We start from the raw sequence: 21,665 nt of genomic DNA, 5'->3' as shown, positions 1-21,665 counted from the left end.
TTGAACAATACATAGTCCACAGAATACAAACTTTACACCTATCAACACACAATAGAATATAAATTAAAGATCCTCCATATAAACCTTGTAGGGAGGTGAGGCTGTTCCGGAAACAGATTTACATGCTACAGAAGAAAGAACTGGTGAAAAAGTGTTTATCAAGCAGCGGTTCTGCGTATTTGTTCTGTTAAACTGACAGTGTTTACACTTCAAAGCTTATTATAGGTCATGCATCAATGTTTATTTCTGCATCAGAATAATATTCACCATATTCCAAAACGTTGTAGACATTATTTTATTAAAAGGAATCTTTTATGGTTCACCCATTAGGAATAGAGTCTATAATCTGCATAGAAATGCATTAAATGGAATGGGCTTCTCTGAAACAGCTGCACATGAGCCTGTTATCACCATGCTAAATGGAATAATGCTCCCCAGCTTTGAGCTATGTAGCTGTGTAACTGCACTCTCTGTTGTAATTGTGCTCCATCCTGTACCTCTGGGATGAGTTGGAGTGGTGTTTGTGACGTGAACACACAAATACACTCATGGCTGAACATCATCACATCCTCACAGGCCATGATCCAACGTCTAGTGTAAAGCCTTCCCACAGGAGCAAACGCAGAACCACCATCCTATTAACACTCCTAATTTCACAAGCAATGTGAGATGAACACGTGTCCATAAAATGTTGGTTCTAGGGTGCATTATATTATTATTTTGCTTTGAAAGGTTTTTACTAAACCTTCAGTAGAAAACTGCTGAAACAGCAAAAACAAAACGACAACAAAATCCACTCAGACAATCATCTGCTCTTTGTTTGTTGTGACGTCTGGGGGAAGCAGATTCTCCAGCTGGAAGCTCTTCATTTTCTCTTCTTTGTTTCTGAAAGAATAGCAGCAAAATATTACTCAGGTGCCATGAAAAAAATATTACTGTCATATCATTTGTCTATATTCATAAAAGATCATCAAATGGTGACATTTCAAATCAAACAACAACAGATAAAAATGACAAGATCAAATTTACTAAGATCTTTTTATCCTGAACCAATTTTTTAAATATTTATTTATTTATTTATTTTTGTGGAAGAATATGAACTTTTATTAGCTGTTTTTACAGCTAGTTCATGATTCTCCCCTATCACCCACCCCTCATTGCTCACTAGCAGCTCAACACAACACTGTCTTAGAGTGTCCAAATAATGTGGTAACAAAGCTTGGGAGAAATATATTTAATGTGATAATATTTAGAATAGTTAATACATATATACAGCAGAATGACCACTAGAGGGCCAGCAGGAATCGACTAAACTGGTCTAACCTGTTTGGGTATTCAATGTCATCAATAGTCTCTGGGAGAGGCATTCCTTTGGTCTCAGGCAGCAGCAGCACCAGTCCTCCAGCAATGAACGCTATGATCCCTGTTAGAGTCAACATTTCCATTACTGCCAGCATGGTCTACCACCCTCAAGAAGATAACTAAATACTCCCCCAACACTGAACGTGAGTTTAATATTTTTCTGGGATTTTTTTAAGTTTTAATTTTAGAAAAAAAAGAGAAACCTCTGGTCCCGGAGAGGTGAAGTCTATTCCATGATTACTCTGAGTTACTCTTTTTTCTAATGTTAACACAATGACATTGGTACTCAATACGCTTGAAGGAGAACCCTAATTTACATTTCCCACCCGCTTAACCTGGAAGCAAACTGCAGAGTTGAACAAGCAGTTTCAGCTCTCAGTTCTCAAAGACTCTGCTAGATTCCAGCCTTCAGGACCAGAGGTCTGACTTTTGGAATGAAAGTAAGTACAGGAAGATTCATATGCACCAAAAATGATGAGTGGCAGCTCCAGCCAGATGACTGCCAATCTGTAAAGCAGGAACGGGGCTACAATCCCTCCAACATCACACAGTGTGGAACATACAGATACTCCCAGATTCCTGTGGTAACCCAGAAACAGCACAGTCAGGATTACAGCCATAAGCAAAGACTGCTTTTCAGTTCAAGGCCAGAAAAAAAACAAAAGATCAGTATTAACCTTGTGAATGTAAGAAAAATACAAAGTATATTTAAATTGTGCTGTGGCACTTATGATATTTTGGAACCCCTAATTTTTCCTAAATTACTACTAATATGTAATTTGAAATTATATTTATGCACACACAATAAATACAGTGTTCCTGTCATTTTCATTCATTCATTCATTATCTGTAACCGCTTATCCAATTCAGGGTCGCGGTGGGTCCAGAGCCTACCTGGAATCATTGGGCGCAAGGCAGGAATACACCCTGGAGGGGGCGCCAGTCCTTCACAGGGCGACACACACACACACACATTCACTCACACGGGGAGAACACACCAAACTCCTCACAGACAGTCACCCAGAGTGGGACTTGAACCCACAACCTCCAGGTCCCTGGAATTGTGTGACTGTGACACTACCTGCTGCGCCACTGTGCCGCCCTGAGTTTATTTTATATTTGATTAATAATTTAAAGAAACACTAAGATTTGGGTTTTCTGTTGCTGGGGATCCGCCCTAGTGTAATTCATTTTCACAGCACTGTACTGAAATCAGTGAAGGAGGGTTGCCTTTCCTACCCACATCCATGAGTCACATAGCACAGTTTCTAAAGTGCTGAGCACAAAGTAGGAATGACAGTGACACTATTCTCCCTATTACAGGGAAAATCACAAAAATGTTGAAGCTGTAATTTTAAGGCTGAAATATTACATGTTCCTTTAAGTACTTTTTTTTTTTACTCTTTTAGAGGTCAGTCTCCAACTCTGGGAAATATATTTCAAATGTATTAGACGTGTGGTGAAAATAACCTATGACTAGTCGACTCAGTATACTTTAAGTGTCACTTAATATCATTTAACTTAGACATAAGTAGTTATTCAGTACACACAAGTGGTTCCACAATAACAATTGTACCTCAAATTATCAGCACAGTTGTGTCTAATATGTTGTACATAAAACTGACTGATAAAAACAACAAAACTCAATTACTTCTTTGATTTCTAAATTATAAATGGAATGTGTGTCTCTTTAGTTAAATAGAGGAATGATGCAGAGACTGTACCTGATGAAGGTTGGATACAGTTCAGTATTCACAAACACCACCATTTCAAAGGCCATAGTGATGCCCATTCGGCCAATACAGGCCACTGTGGTTTTCAACCATAAGACACCTGCACAGAAATAAATGCACATCAAAAGTCAAGAGTGGAGGACACTACCCAGACTCTCCGTACCTCTTTTACTATATTAATATCTGTGTTATTTGCCGTTCCACTGTAAGAAAGGAAGCTGGGAGCTCAGTGGAGCTGAACCCTAACTATATTCTGGTGAGTAGCACTTACTCTCAGGGATGAAGGCGGTTATAAGGCAGGCGGCTCCGGACACCATGTTGGCCGCTGCGAATGGAAGGCGTCTGCCAATGCGCTCGATGGTGAAGAGAATGAGGAAAGCAGCAGGAAACTCCACTATTCCAGAGATGAGGAAGTCAAGGTAGACATTTCCTCCCAGTATTCCTAAACGCATAATCAGACCCTGATAGACCACCGCACTAGTGAACCTGGAGGAAAGGGAGATGTACATTTACTGGCCACTTTGTTAGAAACCTCTGACCACAGAAAGATCAGCAACTGTGGCACCAAGAGTGATCCACCACTCAGATAATATCCGCTCAACTGACCATCTACTGAGGGGTCATAGGATACTGATACACTGCACTGCAACACAAGGGCTACAGTCTGCAAATGTGCCTCTGAAACAGCAGGTGGAGCTGATATAAAGTGAGCAGCATGTAAAAATAAATGTGTTTGCGGATCTCATACTGACCAGTTGAAGCTGAGGATGAGGGTTTGCTTCCTCATGTTGGGGGTTCTGATCAAGTCCATGAAGGAGCCAGTAGTGGATTCTGCATTATCATCCTTCAGCGTCTGTGAGAAAATGATAATATTTTAAAGGGATTAAACTTAGCAATTAATACGGCACTGTGATGATCTGGCACTCTGTTCAGAATGTGTTCCTGCTTTGGACCCAGTAATTCTGGGTAGGCCCCTGACCCACCGCGACCCTGAACTGGATGAAGCATTTACAGAACATGAGTGAATGAAATGTAGCATTAGATACTATATCTGCTATAACTGCTTCCTCTTGGTCAGGGCCATGGTGGGTCCATTAGGCACAAGGCAAAGCACAACATTTACAAGACATCTATCATAGGGCATCACACACTCTCAGAGTCGATACTATATCATTTCCTCGTTATGTTTTATTGTGTAGAATTGCATCCCCCAGTCTCTTGGTTTGGGGAGGATTCACAATTTAGTATCTGCCCTACATTTTCAACATCAGTTTCATACACTACAATACCCAGCATGCATTGTAGAAATGGAGAAAAGAAGGGGAACCAGGCTCATCCTGATTAAGAAATATATACATGTTGACCTCTATGTTCAGTTCAGTATATAACTGCAGAAGACAAGACTTACAACACTTAGCAAATATACAGCAATACAAAAGTCCTCAGTTCTACAGCTCTGATATATATTTTACTAATATAATGCAGGATGAATGCACCTCAATGTTCTTGGACAGTGTTTTCTTATTCTCTTTGGCCATTGCCTCTGTGATCTCTACAGCTTTCTTAGAGTTGTTTTGAGAGAGAAGCCATCTTGGTGACTCAGGGACAAACCTGAAATCCAACAAACATCAGTGAGTGAAAATGTCCTTAAAATAAATTGCAGCTTTTTAAATATGATTTCCCACAGTTTAGGAATGTTGTGTATGTTTTTTTCAGTTATGCACTATTTTCTTCGTATTATCTGAGCATGTTGTCTTTGTGGAAACCTCCTGTTTCGCCACTAATTGCTCATTAGCAGTCATCCCACACACACAGACAATATTCTATTTAATCAGATAATTACAGTAAGAGAAAACTGTATCTTTACACTGAATATTATTTAATACATTATTAACTATACTTTACATTACTATGTATATTTTTAGGTAGTTACTCACCAATAGTAAACGAGGAAGAAGATATAAGGCACTGTGAAAGCTACCTGCAGCCAGCGCCAGTCAGGAATGAGGTAAGCAATAAGGGCCAGTATGATGATACCAAAGCTGAAAAACATCTGAAACAACACCCCCACCGTCCTCCTGTACTCCACCCCCACCAGCTCTGTGACTGAGAACACAAGGTAAAAAAAAAAAACGATGGTGATTGTGGGGAACTGCGGTTCTCTCTGGTTTGTTTACATTCAGAAGCTCAACGTCTTTTAAGATGGAACAGTATGTTTGAGGAGAAAAACGACTGTTGTGTGTACATGTCTGTACATATTTATTCACTGTTTCAATTACCACAGAAACTCAATTTGTTACTTGATGTGTTTAGGTTTGTAGCACTTTCGGCTTGGGTTTACTTTCATGCGGTTAGCCATCACCCCAATTTAGAGTCAGTTCCATGTACAGCAAAAATAAGTCAGAATTACCCTCTTGGAGCAGGAATAAAGCAATATCCACATCTCTTTTCACAATTTTCAATCCATCCCACACTCATCCACCACAAACACATATGGCACAGCACCAAACGTTTGAGCTGGTTCATTTTAGTGAACACTGGGTAATGTGATGTTATAAGCAAACATGGGGGAAGGAGTAAACATTTGCTCTACACATTATATAAATTAAGGGAAATCCTATTCTATGAATACAGGGCATTGGTGTTTCTAAGATCATTCGTATCATATGGCCCTTTACCACTGTATGACACCTACTTTACTCGATTCTACTCGACTCTACATGCTTTTTTGGTCCCTGGTACCAGGTGGGTTTACCACTACAACTCCCTCTGAGATGTAGCTGGCGAAGTTGTATCTACAGCATTGTCTCTATCGGGGACAGCAGGCTTTGGAAACCAAAACAAGGGTGGCTGTAATGATAAGTTCAGATGGTTCCTTGTTGCACCATCCAGCTCTTTCTGGAGGTTTTCATTGGCCACGACCATGAACACCATGGCATAATGGCAAAAGCTGCTGTTGTGTGACAGATAAAAACAAATGTGATCTCTACTGCAGCATGGAGATTTTACAAACACCTGGCTTATGTTGGATGTCTGCATTTCATCATGATTAACAAGTCTCTCTGGTCAGTCAGCGCTCTGTAAAGTTTACACGCCTGGAACTACAAGTAGGTTGGGACTAAAAACGTACCTGGTTCCAGGTATCAGATTTGCCCGTGGAAAAGCAGAAAATCAGAGTGGATTAGAGTAGGTACCATGCAGTGGAAAAAAGCAAATAGTGAAGTGTACTATATATTCTTACTCAGCACATATGCTGTCATCCAGCCCCCCTTTACTCCAAAGCCATGGAGAGCTCTGAAGACCACCAGGGAGATATAGTTAGGGGAGACAGCCACCAGAACTCCTGTTACTGCATTCAGAACATTGGAAACCAGAAAGCTCATTTTCCTACCAAACCTGGATCAACAGAGCAGGAGAAACACATGTCAGTGCGAGTACATTAACACAATATAAAGATATTACTAGCAATATTTATTTATTTAGCTTTTTATAGAAGAAAGCAGTTGAAGATGCTGTTCAGGGATGAATACAAAGTAATTCCTTTATTTCTACATTTACCACATGACAGTCAGAAATATGTAGGCTTCACTGTAAGTGCTGCACTGTGCAAAAGCAAGACTAACGGGAGCAGTTATCTGAATCCACTGTGGGAAAAACAGACTAGTTTTCTAGTAGATTAAGTTTGGGGAAACAGTCGCTGAAACAGAGTGAGAACCAGAGTTGTCATACTTATCAGCCAGGTATCCGATGGTGATGCTGCCCACTAAGAAGCCCACTCCTAGAGCTGCCTGGAACATGTCGACCAGCCAGGCGTCATCACACACCAGATCAAACTGAAACACACAGTCAAGTGATCTTTAACGATTTAAAGTGATCAGTGAACATCTTTCTTTAGCACATTTATTTATTTGTGCATTTTTCTCTTCTGGGTGTTTACACATCTTTAACTGCTCCATTGACTACGTAGGTACACTTTGAGGTTCTACAATTACAGACTGTAGTCCACCTTTTGCTCTGCATACTTCCTTATCCCCAATTCACCCTGTTCTTCAATGGTCAGAACCCCACAGGATGCCACAGTGACACTGTTGTGGTGCTGCTGTGTTGTGCTGGTGCAAGTGGATCAGACACAGCAGCTGCTGGAGTTTTTAAACCCCTCAGTGTCACTGCTGTCCTGAGAATAGTCCACCAACCAAAAAATATCCAGTCAACAACGTTCTGTGCTTAGAGTAGAAGCAGAGGATGGTTAACATAAACAGTGTAGCTCCTTTTACATAATAAAAGTAAACTTTTATTAAAACTTTTACATAAATGAATATAACATTCCTGAAATAAGGCTGTACTTTTTCTGTTGTTAATCACTGCTCTGCAGAAAAACACACACCACCAATAAAAGAAACTGAGATATTAAAGAACTTAAAGAAACATACTCCCATGAACTCATGAACTCATGAACACTAAACGGTAGAATGTTTAGGCATCGTTTTTAGAAAGAAAAAAAATTCTGAATAAAATTACAAAATTTCCAGTTATTTCTATATTTTTCGAGTTATTTTGAGTTGTTTCTATTTTCTTTAAAGCCAATTTTTAGGGCTAATACAGAGATAAAGGGCTAATTTTTAGAGAGAGAAACAGAGAGAGAGAGTCTCAGAAGAACACTTCATCATCAGATGAAAAGACCAAATTCTCTTGTAGCTCATATTTTAATATTTTAACAGTTTTTATTCTTAAATATGTTATCTTTCACATCACATAATGGAACTGCTTTTATTTTTCTATAAATTACTAACATTCATTCATTCATTATCTGTAACCCTTATCCAGTTCAGGGTCGCAGTGGGTCCAGAGCCTACCTGGAATCATTGGGCGCAAGGTGGGAATGCCAGTCCTTCACAGGGCAACACACTCACACCTACACCTATGGACTCTGAGCCGCCAATCCACCTACCAACGTGTGTTTTTGGAATGTGGGAAGAAACCGGAGCACCCGGAGGAAACCCACGCGGACACAGGGAGAACACACCAACTCCTCACAGACAGTCACCCGGAGCGGAACTCGAACCCACAACCTCCAGGCCCCTGGAGCTGTGTGACTGCGACACTACCTGCTGCGCCACCGTGCCGCCCTAAATTACTAACAGTTTCATTAAATTAAAAATGTAAAATTTAGAAATCAAGAAAGAGCATGACGCTATTCTGATAATTCTCATAAAACTCTAATAAATGAAATACGGGCCTCACACTGTTAGTGATGATGTGGAGCATTCTCAAGATTAAGAGCCTTACCTCAGTGACGAAGGACTGCCTGCCCTCGTAGTCGTACTGCCAGCCGTTATCGCAGGTGGCGATGGGCAGTGCAGCTTGCAGGGTCTCACTGACTCCACTGTCCAGATCGTCACAGTGGAAGTCAGTGACGTTCCAGTTAACTTTGTATCTGTGGCACTGGCTGGGCACTGCACCGGAGGAGCTGTTGATGAAAGGAACTGCTAACCCACGGACCTCTTGTGGACCCCAGTTACAGCGCTCCTGGAGCTGCTGCAGGCCAGGGTCATGGCACCAGTGCTCTGGAGTGAAGCCCTGGAACACAATGCCCACATACACCCCAGCGAACGGCATGGACACCAGGCACAGGAGAGCGAAGATACGCTTCTGAAACCGGCCGAATTTACCGGCCTCCTCCAGAATGTCCTCAAAAGTGGTCATGATGGCACCTCTTTGTTCACCGGCACTGGCTATGTCAAAATTTCAGCAGTCAGGGCTATTTACACATATCTAAGTGCAGAGTCCAAATAAGAGGCTGACCCTCGAACGAGTCATGCTCAGATTGACCAACGAAGCGTTCAGTTCAATGCAAAAAAGCACAGTGTTACTCTTTAATAGAACAGACTCCTATTGATACGGCTCTTATGCAATCCCAGTGTCAGTGCACCCACGTGGGGCCTAGCTGTGTACCAGTGAGATGTTGGACACAATCCGGATGCCCTGCAGAAACAGTGATGGGACATGGATGGCTTGAACGTAGAGCCCATTGGGGCTGTACAGCCAAGTGTGGGCCCACGTGGACCCTCTATAGAGAATTACTGAGCTGCCAAAATCTGTGAGACATAAGCAGCACCTGGGTCCAGTCACAAACAGCACATGTACTCATCCAGCCAATGCCTGTGTCCATCTGGAGCTCAGCAAGTGCACACTCCACCCATGTGGGCTTCACTAATGAGTTCTGGTCACGTTAGTATTCACTGCATAATTTTAAAGTCTGGGACCCAGACTGGACTTTTGGTCTGAGACAGAAAAGCATTTCTTTACCTTTAAACTACTGGTAAATGTGAATTCTTGGTCCATTTCTGGTCTCACATGTACACTGACATATCTGATAATCCACACAACAGCAGCCGTTGTCCTGCCGCTCCTCTGAAAGTCACATGTTTACAGATATACCCTAATCACATGCATTCAGCTGCACTCTTGCTTGTGAAGTGGGTTAAACAGACCCTGGCTGTTGGGAATGGGTCCGTGTGTATATATATATATATATATATTGGGAGCTAGCCCATAGAGTGCAAGTTATTAGGGACCCAGGTTTAAGACACGTTTCTCTTTGAAGAAAATAAACAACTCATAATTCTCTAGTTTTCCTTTGTACATAAACAATCTTAATGTTACTGGAATCTACAAGATTGAGATGGAATAATGTTCCAGTCAAACTTCAAACAAGTGACCACTCGCTGAAGTCATATCGTGTTAAGTACACCATCACTTCTGAATTCAATTCATTTAATGTGAAAGTACCCAACGTTAATGTTCATGTGGTGGAATTATGAACCCACTCTAACAGCAATACATTTTGACAACTCCACATGCTTTAATGGCTGATCTTTTATTGAAATAATGCAATAATGTCTCAGCATCAACATTTTTAAATAAAATTAAAAAAACAAAAACAAACACAAATGATGTAAAGCATCTGACAAAATTCAAAACAAAAACCTTGGGAGGAGCCTCCGGCAAAAATAAAAAGAAAGTACATCAGTAAGAGGCTCAGGATCATCCACTCGAGAATAAAACAAAAAACAAAAAACATACAGAACAAAAACACATACAGCAGTGACAGACACTTTCGTAGAAGCACAGAGAGGAGCGTTGGTGACACCGACAATCATCGTTCGTACAGTGTACCTTCTGCCCTGAGGACAGACAACCAGCTTCAACAGAAAACCTCAGAGCGAGGATCGTACCTTCATCATACATCAGTTAATCAAACAGGGATGAGACATGGAGGAAGCATGGACACGTCAAAATAATGAAACTCTGGAGGCTGTATTTAACGGTTAGTTTAGGAAACCTTCCCAATTTTATCAAGAAACATCAATCAAAATATTTTCCCTTTGAGTGAAATGGTTAAAATATGTGCTTTAATGGAAAGCAGGTTAAGAGTGAAAAAGCTCATGCTTCAAACCTAGAGTCTATGGTGAAAAGACAGGAGAAGAGAGGCCAAACACATACGAGGTGACCCGGTTCCTTTGCTGAAATATATTTTGCAGAGTCACCACCGTTTAGCTAACACTAAAAAGATCAAAGTGCATTACACCCAACTGTGTACCTTATGCTCATCTGAGTGCATCTAGATGTGTATTAGAACTCTTGCATACTCAGCTACAAAGTTTGTGCAAAAATTAATCTCAACAATAAAAAAAAAAACAATACCTGACAAGTCATCACACTGTGATTGTAATATGCTCAACTAAAGACTGAGACACCTTAATGTTGGGAGAGTTTGATGGAGGGAAGGGAGGCATCAAGCTGCGCCAAGTGCCCAGTTCTAAAGCCTCATGGCACTTAAACTCATACTGTGTACGTCCTTGTTAAGGGATATAAAGAGCATGCGGTTTTTGGCGAACGGGAAGCTGAAGCAATGCAGGAAACATCCCTTTACTAAATAAACAGCAATGTATTAAAGGGACTTTGCCCTTGGCCACTGTATATGTGAACCAGCCTCGTCTGAGACGTGAAGTACCGCTAAGCACATTTCTACACTTCCAGTTAAAAGTGGTCTAGGAAAGTTTCCTCATGGCCTTATGTGGCCAAAGACTTGTAAAATACTGCTCCAGGATGTTGTTTCCAAACCCTTCTGTAGGACTCTCCATGTTCCTTATCAATCAATCAATTCCCACAAGGCGAATGAGACCAAGAGCCGGTTTAAAAAACAAAACCCACAAACCTAAACAATTAAATAAAATCACAGATCATCTTGTGAAATACTATGCAAAAGTCAGAGGCCACTGCTTTAGTTACAAAAGCCAACGATAACAAACCATTCTTGTTTCAGGACATTTATGAGACAAAGAAAATCCACCTGCAAATGGAAGGGGGAAGATCAACAGAAAACCAGTGAAAAATTAAAACAAACAAACAAAAAGAACCAAAACAATGGTTCTTCACACCGAATGTGAAGGTGCTACATGGATCGTGAGAAGCAGAAAACAACCAACTTCTAAGACTGAACTTTGGACATGTGGAAAACTATCCAAAAAAAGACTTAAATTAAAAACAGACTTTACATAATATTTATCATTAAGGCTTTAATTAAAGTTAAATAAATTAAGGGTGGTCTCTAATTTTTGCACAGATGTTGTGTATGGGAGCTTCATGTTGACTTCACAAATAATATCCATTAAATAAATTCAATTTTACACAGGGAAAAAAACAAAAAACAAACAAGACTGAAAAAATAATCTATCAAATGATGAAAAAGGATTATTTTCATCTCAAAGGCATTGATATCGAGTGGACGCATGACCCCCTTCTGCTCTTCAAACACTGTACAGTAAACAGCCGACAGATAAATAGATTTTTTTCCCTTTAGAAAACCAGAAAGAGAAGAAAAGTGAAGGAGCAGAAGGTTGGAGCGATGTTGGAGAGACATTCAGAAGTTCGTGAAGGGAGCAGAGAAGTGTCCTTAGACTCTGAGCAGATCCTCGTCGCTGTCCTCAGGGTCCGGCTGTGCTTTCCTCTGGTGCTTGCCAGGTGGTTTGGACAAGCTCCTGCTCCCCGTGTCCTCCAGGAGACCCACCAGATCCTCATCACTCTCTGCCCTCCGGTGCAGGGCCTGGAGCCGGGATGAGGAGGAGGGGCCGGAGGCTCGTCCGGAGTGGATTCGGACGCCGGGGACGGTCAGCACCTCGTCCTCGCTGTCTTGCTCGTCCAGGGAGAAGGAGCGCAGGGCGTCTGCGCTGACTGGTTTAGTGGTGACGTGACCGTTCTCCTGAGGGCCTCTCGCTGGAGTCTCCACTTCCTCCATCAGCCACTCCATCTCGTCCTCACAGCCGTCCTCATCAGTGTTCACCTGACACACACACACACACACACACACACACAGGTCATACTCCATGAAACTCTGGTGAGGTCTAGACACCCTTCATCAAATGAAGGTTGAAACACGCTCTTCAGAGGGAGACGTGTCTAAAGTTTAGAGAAGTGGGCTTGGGACTTCCGGTTTGAATTGGCAGGAATATTAGTGAAGGAGAGGGACAGTGAAAGGATAGTGCTTTCTCTCCTTTCAACATCAATTGTTAATATTCCCTCAACTGCTCCCCTGATGTCAAATGGGCTGCCCATTGCTCCAGGTTTGTGTGTATGTTCACTGCCCCAACCCAACCGGCATGTGAGGGTTAACCGCAATGTATGGGTAACTGTGGACATAAGAGTCTACATTTTATTGTACTGCGGTGCAGTGATGATAAATGTATGGTCCGTTTGGCGACACCTTTTCAAAATGTTTTTGAAAAGAGTAGAGCCCTTTGTCATTCTGCTGTAACTCAGCGTATTAACAGTAACCCATGTTTATTCAGAGGAAAACTCTATCACACAAATGTAAGTGAAATTATTAGTGACAAGGACTCATTGGATATAAGGCCAGCATTCAAGTATTTTACCCCCTTGCTGTGATGTCAAAATATTAACGAACACACATTTAATTAAGGAATTTCAGATTTAAAAAAAAAAGGCAAGGTGTGCCCAGAGTGTAAAAATTTCACAATCTCTGGACGTCATGTCTCTGTGAGCCGTTACCTTGGAGTATTTATAGGACACCGGATTACCCCTCTTGCAGCAACTGGTCACTTTCTGCATAACAAGCCCCCTAAAATAAGAGCAACAAACATAGCATTAAGCAAATCTTAATTAAGGTGATATCCATGTTTTACTGAGTGGGTGAATACTACCATGAGAGGGCTACGATATAGAGGTGTGGTTACCTTCTCTCTGGTTTGTGAAGCAGTAGAATAAGCAGACAGACAATCAGCACCACCAGCAGCAGACTAAGCACCACCCCCAGAGCCTGGCTTCGACCAGATAACCCGACGCTGTCATCAATTTCCTTTTGCGCAGATCTGAGCCAAAAAGAGAGAAAAAAAAAAACAAAAGCGAGAAGTTAGCCAGTGGAGCAGAACCATTGACGCAAAGCTTGATATAAAAATTGTCTAGAGAACACTCAGAGGGCAATGATTACATCAGATTTCTTCAAAGGCTGTAATGATATATGAGGATAAACCATGACGTTAGATATCAACTTAGTCCTGTAACTAAATGGCAGTGCATTTAAGAGATAATTAAACACTGAAGATTAATAAAAGTAGTAATTTTACGCAGCACCATTCAGTGAGGTTTTAGTCTTCAGTGAATCTTTCTGTTAAAGCCTTCAGTGAATTCAAACACCAGCTGCTCTTTGAATTGTGAGATATTTTCAATTTAAAAGATGACAATGTATTTTTGGTCCAACAATGACAATAAGTAAAACACTGAAAAGACAAAACATTATAATGCAAATGAAACAGCAGCACAGCACAAGAAAAGCCAGGTCTGCAACTGTTTTGTAGTTTACTTACCGAAGACCACATACTCTGGAGGTGTGCCACACAAACAGATACTGGCAGCCATCTGACTCCAGCAGGAATTCAGGGATGCCCTCGCCGGCTGCTGGGTTGCAGTGGAATAGAATGGCTGATGAGATGGTTTTGGACTTGTCTCGGCCACACACAGAGTCAGATGACACCAGCACATCCAGACTGTCTCCTGAAAATACACAACGCCACAGCATTTTAACAACAGACAGCAGGGAAAGGTTTCATTCAGAAGAATCAACAACGACAAACGCTAAACCAATGTGGAAATACAATGCGGCAAGCATATTCCTTCATGTATACTATATGACAGACAGCTAAACAGGCCTGCATTCCAGCAAAATGCTCTTGTAGCTTTCACTCAGAGCTCTTCTGTAGGGATGCACTCAGAGCTGGTGTGTGGCCTGCCCCTCACCTTTGATGTAGTACTTGGCGTTGGTGGAGGTGCCGATTTTCCTCCAGTAGGAAGAGGTATCCTTCACCTGACAGATATTAGCTCCCAGGCATTGTGCCAAGGAGCTGTTAGTGATGCCAGACAACTGGATGTGGTAGATATAGCGGTCACCATTGGGTCGGATGTCTCCAGTGGCTTTGTGGAGGCTAAAATCAAAAGAAACAGTCAGTTATTAAAAGGAAGAGAATAAAATCCTGGAAATAATCATTTTCATTTCTTACTTGGTTTCATAACTAGTACAGCAGCTGAATTCTGGTATATTAATATGCCAGGGTGTTTAAACCCACTGTTCTATCAACAGAATAATTTTGTCTATTTCCTTGCTTGGTAATGGCAAACATTAAATAAAAAAAAAAAAAAACATTAAACCTTAAAATATAAAGTGAGTAACATCACTGCCCCGTTGAAGGCTGGGGGTTTGATTCTCAACATGGGCAGGCTTTCCATGCTACAACAAGCAGGACACCTAACACATTACTCTGAATAATATCTGCCAAGTGCTATTCATGTAAAGGTAAAGCCAGTCAGTTTAATGTTACAGTGGTTTTACCACGATCAAGGGGGTAGTACTCTTCTTTGGGTGATGCTCAACACCACCCTTTAACCATAAATAACCTATAGAGGATTAGTAGAGACCTGTAGTAGAGTGTTCCCAGGGTGACAATGTTTCCCGTCTCTGGAACTTTGAAGGTGTCATTAACCAACTCCACTTCCTGCTGCTTCACGGCACAGGCTGCTCGAGTCTCCCACTCCACCCAGAACTCACAAGCTACCTTGTCCTCCCTACATTCACACACACACACACACACAGACATAATTAGTTTAATCCCTAACATTAAAAAAAATACTGAGGCTCCAGAAAGACCACCGTGTAGTGGGCAGAGGTAAAAGATCAAATTCATGACATAAAACAATGTTAAACACTAACACTAGGTTAGGCATCCTTCAAACTGACGTAAATCAACAATAAGATGTAGAAACACGTCTAGTTTGATTCATAAATCAGCCATGCTGCACACACAGAACTACAGTTCATGTAAGGTCATTTTCTTCAGTGTAAGCCTTTGGGGGAAATGCTCTGAAAATGATTCTGAAAATACATGCTACGTTGTACAAAACTCTTGGACAAAATATGAAATTCCACAAGAAATGTGAACGTTTGATTGGCATTAATCTGAAAACAATACAGAATGCCTCAATACTAACACATGCCACACAACGGGTAATCTGGGCATTTTAATTTCACACAGGTAACAAGTTCCTAACTGTTCTTTTTATTTTGTATTTTTTGGCCCGAGAACATGGTGTCCGTTAATTCCATAAACTGAAACACGGACACCACCATAGACAGAGATCCTGGTCCTTGTTAAACCGACCGATATGGGTTTTTCTCACGGCCGATGCTGATTTTTAGACAGCAATAGTAGCCGATGGCTAATAAGTAAAGCCGATATTCCCATTCCTCAGGCAACGAATAAACCAGAGGCATTATCATGATTTATTTTTACAGAAAACCCTTCAAATTTGTAAAAGAAACCATTTAGAGATCCTGAAATATATATAAAGTGGTCAAAAGCTTAAGAAAACCACAAAAAAATGTAGGCGCTTGTCTTATTTTTGAAAAAAAAAAATATGTTAGTGACTATAAACTGAAGAGTTCATGAGTCCATTACTTTTTTCTTTTTAAACTTGTGTCTCCAGGGGTCTATTTTCATCAGGTAAAATTTGGAGTTGATACCTCCTACTGATTTGAAGTTGTTGAAGCTGGAGCAGACAGTGGACAGATGGCCTCTCCAAGTGTCTCTTTAGACCCCAAGCTCTCCATAAGGAAAATCATTACTTTTACTACAAAAATACAGTGTATATATCTTGTCTAGACCAAATGTCAACATCTTTCCTTTCTATGAGAAACCCGTCTCCTGTCCCTCACCAAGTGGCCATTTACCCTTCACCAAACAGTAAAAACCCTTAGTTATGGTGTTTTATTCTGATGTACTGAGTTTATACATCGGTCGATCACTAGTCTTGAGCGTAAGGCAGGAACACACCCTGGAGGGAGCACCTGTCCTACACAGGGCAACACATATGGACACTTTTCAGTTGCCAATCCACCTACCAACGAGTGTTTTTGGACTGTGGGAGGAAACCGGAGCAACCGGAGGAAACCCACACAGACACAGAGAGAACACACTAAACTCCTCACAGACAGTCACCCGGAGTGGGAACCGAACCCACAACCGCCAGGTCCCTGGAGCTGTGTGACTGCGACACTATCTGCTGCACCACCGTGCTGCCCTCCATATCATTCTGATGATTTTAAAGTCAGTGGTCAATTAAATTTCTGAAAGCTTAACTTGCATTTGTAGATACAGCCTGTCAGTATTTATTAACACATGTTTGTTAATGTTTTCTCAATCCGGTGTGACAATATCCATTACAGGAGTTTATAAGGCAGTGCTCTTCGAGGATTCAGGTCAGGGGCTTTCAGCTGCAGTGTACAGTAATGTTCATCACACACAGAATTCTTCATATTCTCAAAATATTTAGTTAGTAATATGCAGTAGGGTACTTTTTTTTAGTTTTGTGACCTCCAGCACAAACTTGCCACTTGTAAAATCTCTCAAGTTACAGCAGTGATAATATCTGTGTTTATCGGACTCACAACGGCAGCTCGTAACATTTCCCTGAAGGGTTTTGAAGAGGTTTAAACGCTCCTTGGGCCGGTGGCTGATGAAAATCTCCAGTGAAAGCGGAACATAAAACAAGGAAAACTGATCTGTGAGAGCTGCAGCGCGGAGCCATGTTCGGTTCAAAAAACAAAAGCAACATGCGAATACACGATGAGTAAACAGTGCCTAACTCTACTGCCGTTGTTGTGGTTTTCAAAGCCCGCGGCTCCTGTTAGAGACAGGGTTTGGAAAGTCACTGGCTCCATTTCACAAGGGAGCTGTACGAGTGGAAAAGCTTCTAGCTATAAACAAGTAGATCCCATGCAGTGGAAAAGCACTCGTAATCATACTTTATATACATTACATGTATTTAAGCCTTTAATTTATTGTTAATTCTGTTTGAATGTTAATTTACTATAACTTTTTTTAAATATTTATTTTAATATTATGTTAAACATTGAATATGGAAAATGAAAATGTAGACGTTTTAAGCCTTTAAAGCATCCACGGGTGCCCTGCTTAAGAATCTGGTCTTAGTACTGTTTTCAATGCATTTTATGTCTCTGCGGCTCAGAGTTTCTTAGAAACACTTTAATCATTTGGTTTTCCTGGACTCACCGCAGGAGTGTTGGATGACCCACAGTGGTGCCACAGGTCAGCTGCACAATGGTCTTGGCCTTGAGAGAATTCCCACACACAGAATCTCCCATGGTGTAATTCACCTGAATCTTTCCGTCTAGAAGTAGAGGAGATAAGTGTTTTTATTTATTGTTTTAATTTATATGGTTCGTATGAAGCGTAACTGGGGAAAGGAAGAGTGCAGTGTAAAGGGGACTGACCAACAAAACTCATCCTCTGAGTGTGTACAAGTCCCAGAGTCTCAGTCTTGCCACTGGTGCGTCTGCGACACACAGCAGCTCCCTCTGGACAGTCCAGCAGACCACCGTGAACTCCCTGGCACAGGTTCATGTAGTACCTGCACAAAAAAAAAAAAAAAACAAAAAACAAAAAAAAACATCACTGTCAAATATAAACCTTGTGCTGTCAATATTAATATTTTTAAACTAACTTTAAAGTTGATGGCAGTGAACTGGGCAGCATCCTGTAATAGATGTCAGTCAGTAAAAATCATTAAATCATACAGATTTAAATAGTGACCAATAAGGTCATTTAAGTGTATTATATTCTGCTCTTTTCAGAATGTTAAAACTTTGGGTTTTTATTTATTTCCAGGTTTTTAGATCCTACTGTTTCTGGATGGTGAAACTAGAATGAACTAAACAGCAATTTAAACTGTTTGACATAAAAAAATGCATAATAAAATGTATAAAAAAAAAAAAAAAAAAAAAAAAAAAAAAAAAAGACCTTACGAAAGGTGGATACTCACGCGTCTTTATTTTTGCTGCTGAATTTCCACGGCTCAGTAAGGGAGGAGAGAGTGCGTAGGTCGAAGGTCTGGTGTTGACTAACCAGTTTACACTGCATCTTCTTCGGAGGGCAGACCACGTTGGTGCGCCACTGGAAAGTGCTGGAGCAGCCCAGAGTTTCACTGAACAGCTGGGGGGACCCAAGGCCCACTGTGCGGTCACACGTGAACAAGATGGATGACTGCCTTTTAGTGGTTGCTGAAAAACATAGGTATACATTTACTCAAGCTCAGGATACACAACATGACAAAGGTTAATAATGATCATTTCCATGCAGGAGGTGGTTTGATTCCCAGCCTGATGATTACCAAGCGGTCATAAGTCTAAAATTGTAAGTCTTTCTGGATAACAGCATCTGACAAATGGCATAAATGTAAATATAGATCCATTGAGTTTGACTGGTAATCACATCAGTTAGGTTGTAAAAAACGGAACATGTTTGAAATATCTCACATTTAACTGAAAAGAAAACAAGAGATTGACTTTTTACCATTAGAGCAGTAGCCCCATTTCCTGTCTAAATCGTAGCTGGATGTGGTGGCGCACCACTTTGTGCTCTGAGGAGCAAATGTGATGCACTCAGAGTAGGACTTTTTCAAGTAGATAAAAGGAAACACACAAGCATCTCCACTCACTGTCACTGTGAAAAAGGGAGAGACAGTGTTCAATAAACATATTCCACTTTCTCCACTCAGACTGAAGAAAACCAGATTTTAGAAAGGACTCTGAATTATTCTATAGTAGTGTTTAACAATGTTTAATAGTTTAAAACTGCATCAATTTTTCAATAGCCACAACCGGCTTACTCTCTGAGATTCTTATTCAGACATAAAAACAGTGGATCAAAACAGATCAGAATACATGGACATAAAGACCTGGATCGACTGTGAAGGCAGAGCACTGACCTGCAGGGCAAGGGTCTCCTCCGCCGTACTGCATTATAACAGCCTGCTCATCCCGACTGTATTTCAGACTCATGGCTTTGGTGATGCCAAAGGAGGTGGATGAAGAACCGGACACCAGACACACTGGACTGTTCTTACAGTTTTTGTCTGCTACAGCTCCACACACACTGATCTTATACAAGCCTGAGGCAGAAGGAACCTACAAAAGACAACAGGAAGTACAGGCTATGTGACAACACATACAGGCTGCACAGCTGGCTCCTATCTTTATTTTGTTTTCAGTACAGCATTAGAATTGAGCCTGCACATCTGTCTTATCTGAGCAGAGTCTGATATTACATCTAATCTGTTTTTGTACTGACTGTGTCTGTCTTTTAAATGAATTTTTAAAGTCTGTGTGTTGGTGACAGCACTAGTGTTTATAATAATGGCTTTTTTTTTCAAAATCATGTCCTTGTGTACGTTCAAAGGCCAGAGAAAATAAGCCACCATGATCGTCGATGGTAGTGATCAATATTAGGGTTACTGTGCTGGCTAATGGCTAAGTACGTATGATGACGTTAAATCCATCACATTAGCTCTTTGGACTGAGAAACAGATATTGAAAAGTGAGCCACGTTACTCTACTAGCAGTTCTGAGATGTTGTTGTTTACTCTGATTATTTATTTCCCCCCCCTCACAGATCTCCAATCCAGTATTTACCACTGGCATTGACTCAATACTGACATTGGATCACGCCCATCTGTAGTCGTAAATATCAGGATTACATAATAGGCCGTTCATTGTAGTGGGTGACACCACTATCATTCGATATAGGGTTAGCTTCCCAGCTCACAAGGAAACATCACAGTACAACAATAAGTGTCCTTGGGCAAGACTCCTAACGCTACGTTAGTAACACTAACAAAGATTTAAGTTATTTTAGAGCTTAACAAGATCAAATTTATATCTGCAAATCTACCCAAGATGGATTTAGTCAAAATGTTTTGTTTCCTGAAGAAGCGTAATGAGGTACAACATACATATTATGGGATATCATTTTACAACCTCTACAAAAGTGATTAGGACAGCTGGGTCTGGCAGTACACATCACTCCTCATCGCCACTTTCTCCACTCAGTCCTTAAGCTCCTGTCTTACTGTGGGGTGATGTCTGAGGGATTTTACTGCTTTGTTTAATGTTTATTACAATGATGCTTTTAAAGTCTCTCCTTAGAAACACAAACCCCAGATCTAGAGTGTATGATTTACTTTTACAAAGTACAGAAAAATCAGGGAATGTAGGCAACTGGTTTTTGAATATCTGAGCTGATTTGCACATTATGTGCCACATAGCTTAATCTTACCACAGTTCATAAACAGACCAAACAGATAGGTACCTGATATGTCTTAGACAGCTGTGAGAGGTTGAAGGTGTACTGCAGTTCAGAGACATTCAGAGTGCAGCCCTGGACACTGACCGTCTCTGGACACACCACAGGAGTGGCCCATTCAAACACATACACACAGTCCAGCTGACGAATCATCATCGGAGATCCCTGCATTAATAGTAGAGAGGCCCACATTCAATAAGCATGCAGCTAAGACACAGTGTTATAGATAAACAAAGTCACTAATAGTTTTATTTTTGAGCTTATGGAGATCATAACGATGAGTGAGTGTGAAATTCTGACCAGGCTTGTGCCTCCCTGGCAGGTGAAGACAATTTTGGAGGTGTAATTGGTTGAAGGATCAGCAGCACAAGGTGTACTGCTGTTAAAAAAGATCTCCACCTGGTAAAGAAGGAAAAGAAGCCATGAGCTATAAGAAACCCTGAAATAGAGACATCAAAAATAAACGGTGCAGGAGCATTGTGTGTCTAGGTGGAGACACTGGAGTCTACTGCCATGAATGACCATTAGCCTGCTGTTGAGGACATGGAAGGTTGTGGCATGTAACAAAACCCATACTGTAACCTCATTATTTTGCTATGTTAACTTCCATATTATGATCTTAGATTTTGGTTTCAGCAAGGAATGTTCCTTTCGAGACATCAATAATGGAAATAAAAGCTGAGACACACCTCATCTCTTTCATTGTTGTATGTGGGAGGGGAGGTCACACGTCCAATATCCTGCAAAAAGGAAAATAAAAGAAAAAAAATAAACAAAAGTTTATTTTACGGCAAAGATCAAAACTACACAGCCTAGAGGACTAAATAAATCTCAGCCTCAGAAA

At 41.0% G+C, this 21,665-nt stretch overlaps 2 protein-coding genes across 3 annotated transcripts in view; both read right to left on the bottom strand.

Moving 5' to 3' along the window:
- Positions 1–8,798, bottom strand: slc22a2 (solute carrier family 22 member 2). The gene is made up of 11 exons (XM_066677270.1): positions 8,382–8,798; positions 6,825–6,928; positions 6,337–6,491; positions 5,033–5,201; positions 4,592–4,706; positions 3,848–3,948; positions 3,367–3,581; positions 3,087–3,195; positions 1,829–1,941; positions 1,324–1,423; positions 1–885 (listed from the first exon to the last, which is right to left on the bottom strand). Exons 1-11 carry the CDS (start codon positions 8,796–8,798, stop codon positions 798–800), a joined length of 1,686 nt encoding a protein of 561 aa, XP_066533367.1. The 3' UTR covers positions 1–797.
- Positions 8,799–9,991: 1,193 nt separating this feature from the next.
- igf2r (insulin-like growth factor 2 receptor) overlaps positions 9,992–21,665 on the bottom strand; it is a 43,065-nt gene continuing 31,391 nt past the window's right edge. Inside the window, exons 35-48 of one of the 2 annotated variants that reach the window (XM_066676560.1) lie at positions 21,511–21,561; positions 21,122–21,220; positions 20,828–20,986; positions 19,449–19,647; positions 19,034–19,183; positions 18,504–18,741; positions 17,956–18,092; positions 17,735–17,852; positions 15,084–15,230; positions 14,409–14,593; positions 13,979–14,165; positions 13,349–13,483; positions 13,164–13,233; positions 9,992–12,438 (exon numbers count right to left, since the gene is read on the bottom strand). In XM_066676560.1, coding sequence (XP_066532657.1) covers positions 12,052–12,438; positions 13,164–13,233; positions 13,349–13,483; positions 13,979–14,165; positions 14,409–14,593; positions 15,084–15,230; positions 17,735–17,852; positions 17,956–18,092; positions 18,504–18,741; positions 19,034–19,183; positions 19,449–19,647; positions 20,828–20,986; positions 21,122–21,220; positions 21,511–21,561 — 2,262 coding nt within the window. In that variant the 3' untranslated portion in view covers positions 9,992–12,051. The remainder of the gene's footprint in view (positions 12,439–13,163; positions 13,234–13,348; positions 13,484–13,978; positions 14,166–14,408; positions 14,594–15,083; positions 15,231–17,734; positions 17,853–17,955; positions 18,093–18,503; positions 18,742–19,033; positions 19,184–19,448; positions 19,648–20,827; positions 20,987–21,121; positions 21,221–21,510; positions 21,562–21,665) is intronic. The other variant, XM_066676561.1, reaches the window with a different exon arrangement.

This window comes from Hoplias malabaricus, chromosome 7 (genome assembly GCF_029633855.1).
Source record: "Hoplias malabaricus isolate fHopMal1 chromosome 7, fHopMal1.hap1, whole genome shotgun sequence".
NCBI classification, from domain to species: domain Eukaryota; kingdom Metazoa; phylum Chordata; class Actinopteri; order Characiformes; family Erythrinidae; genus Hoplias; species Hoplias malabaricus.
This window is presented reverse-complemented; position numbering and strand designations above follow the sequence as displayed.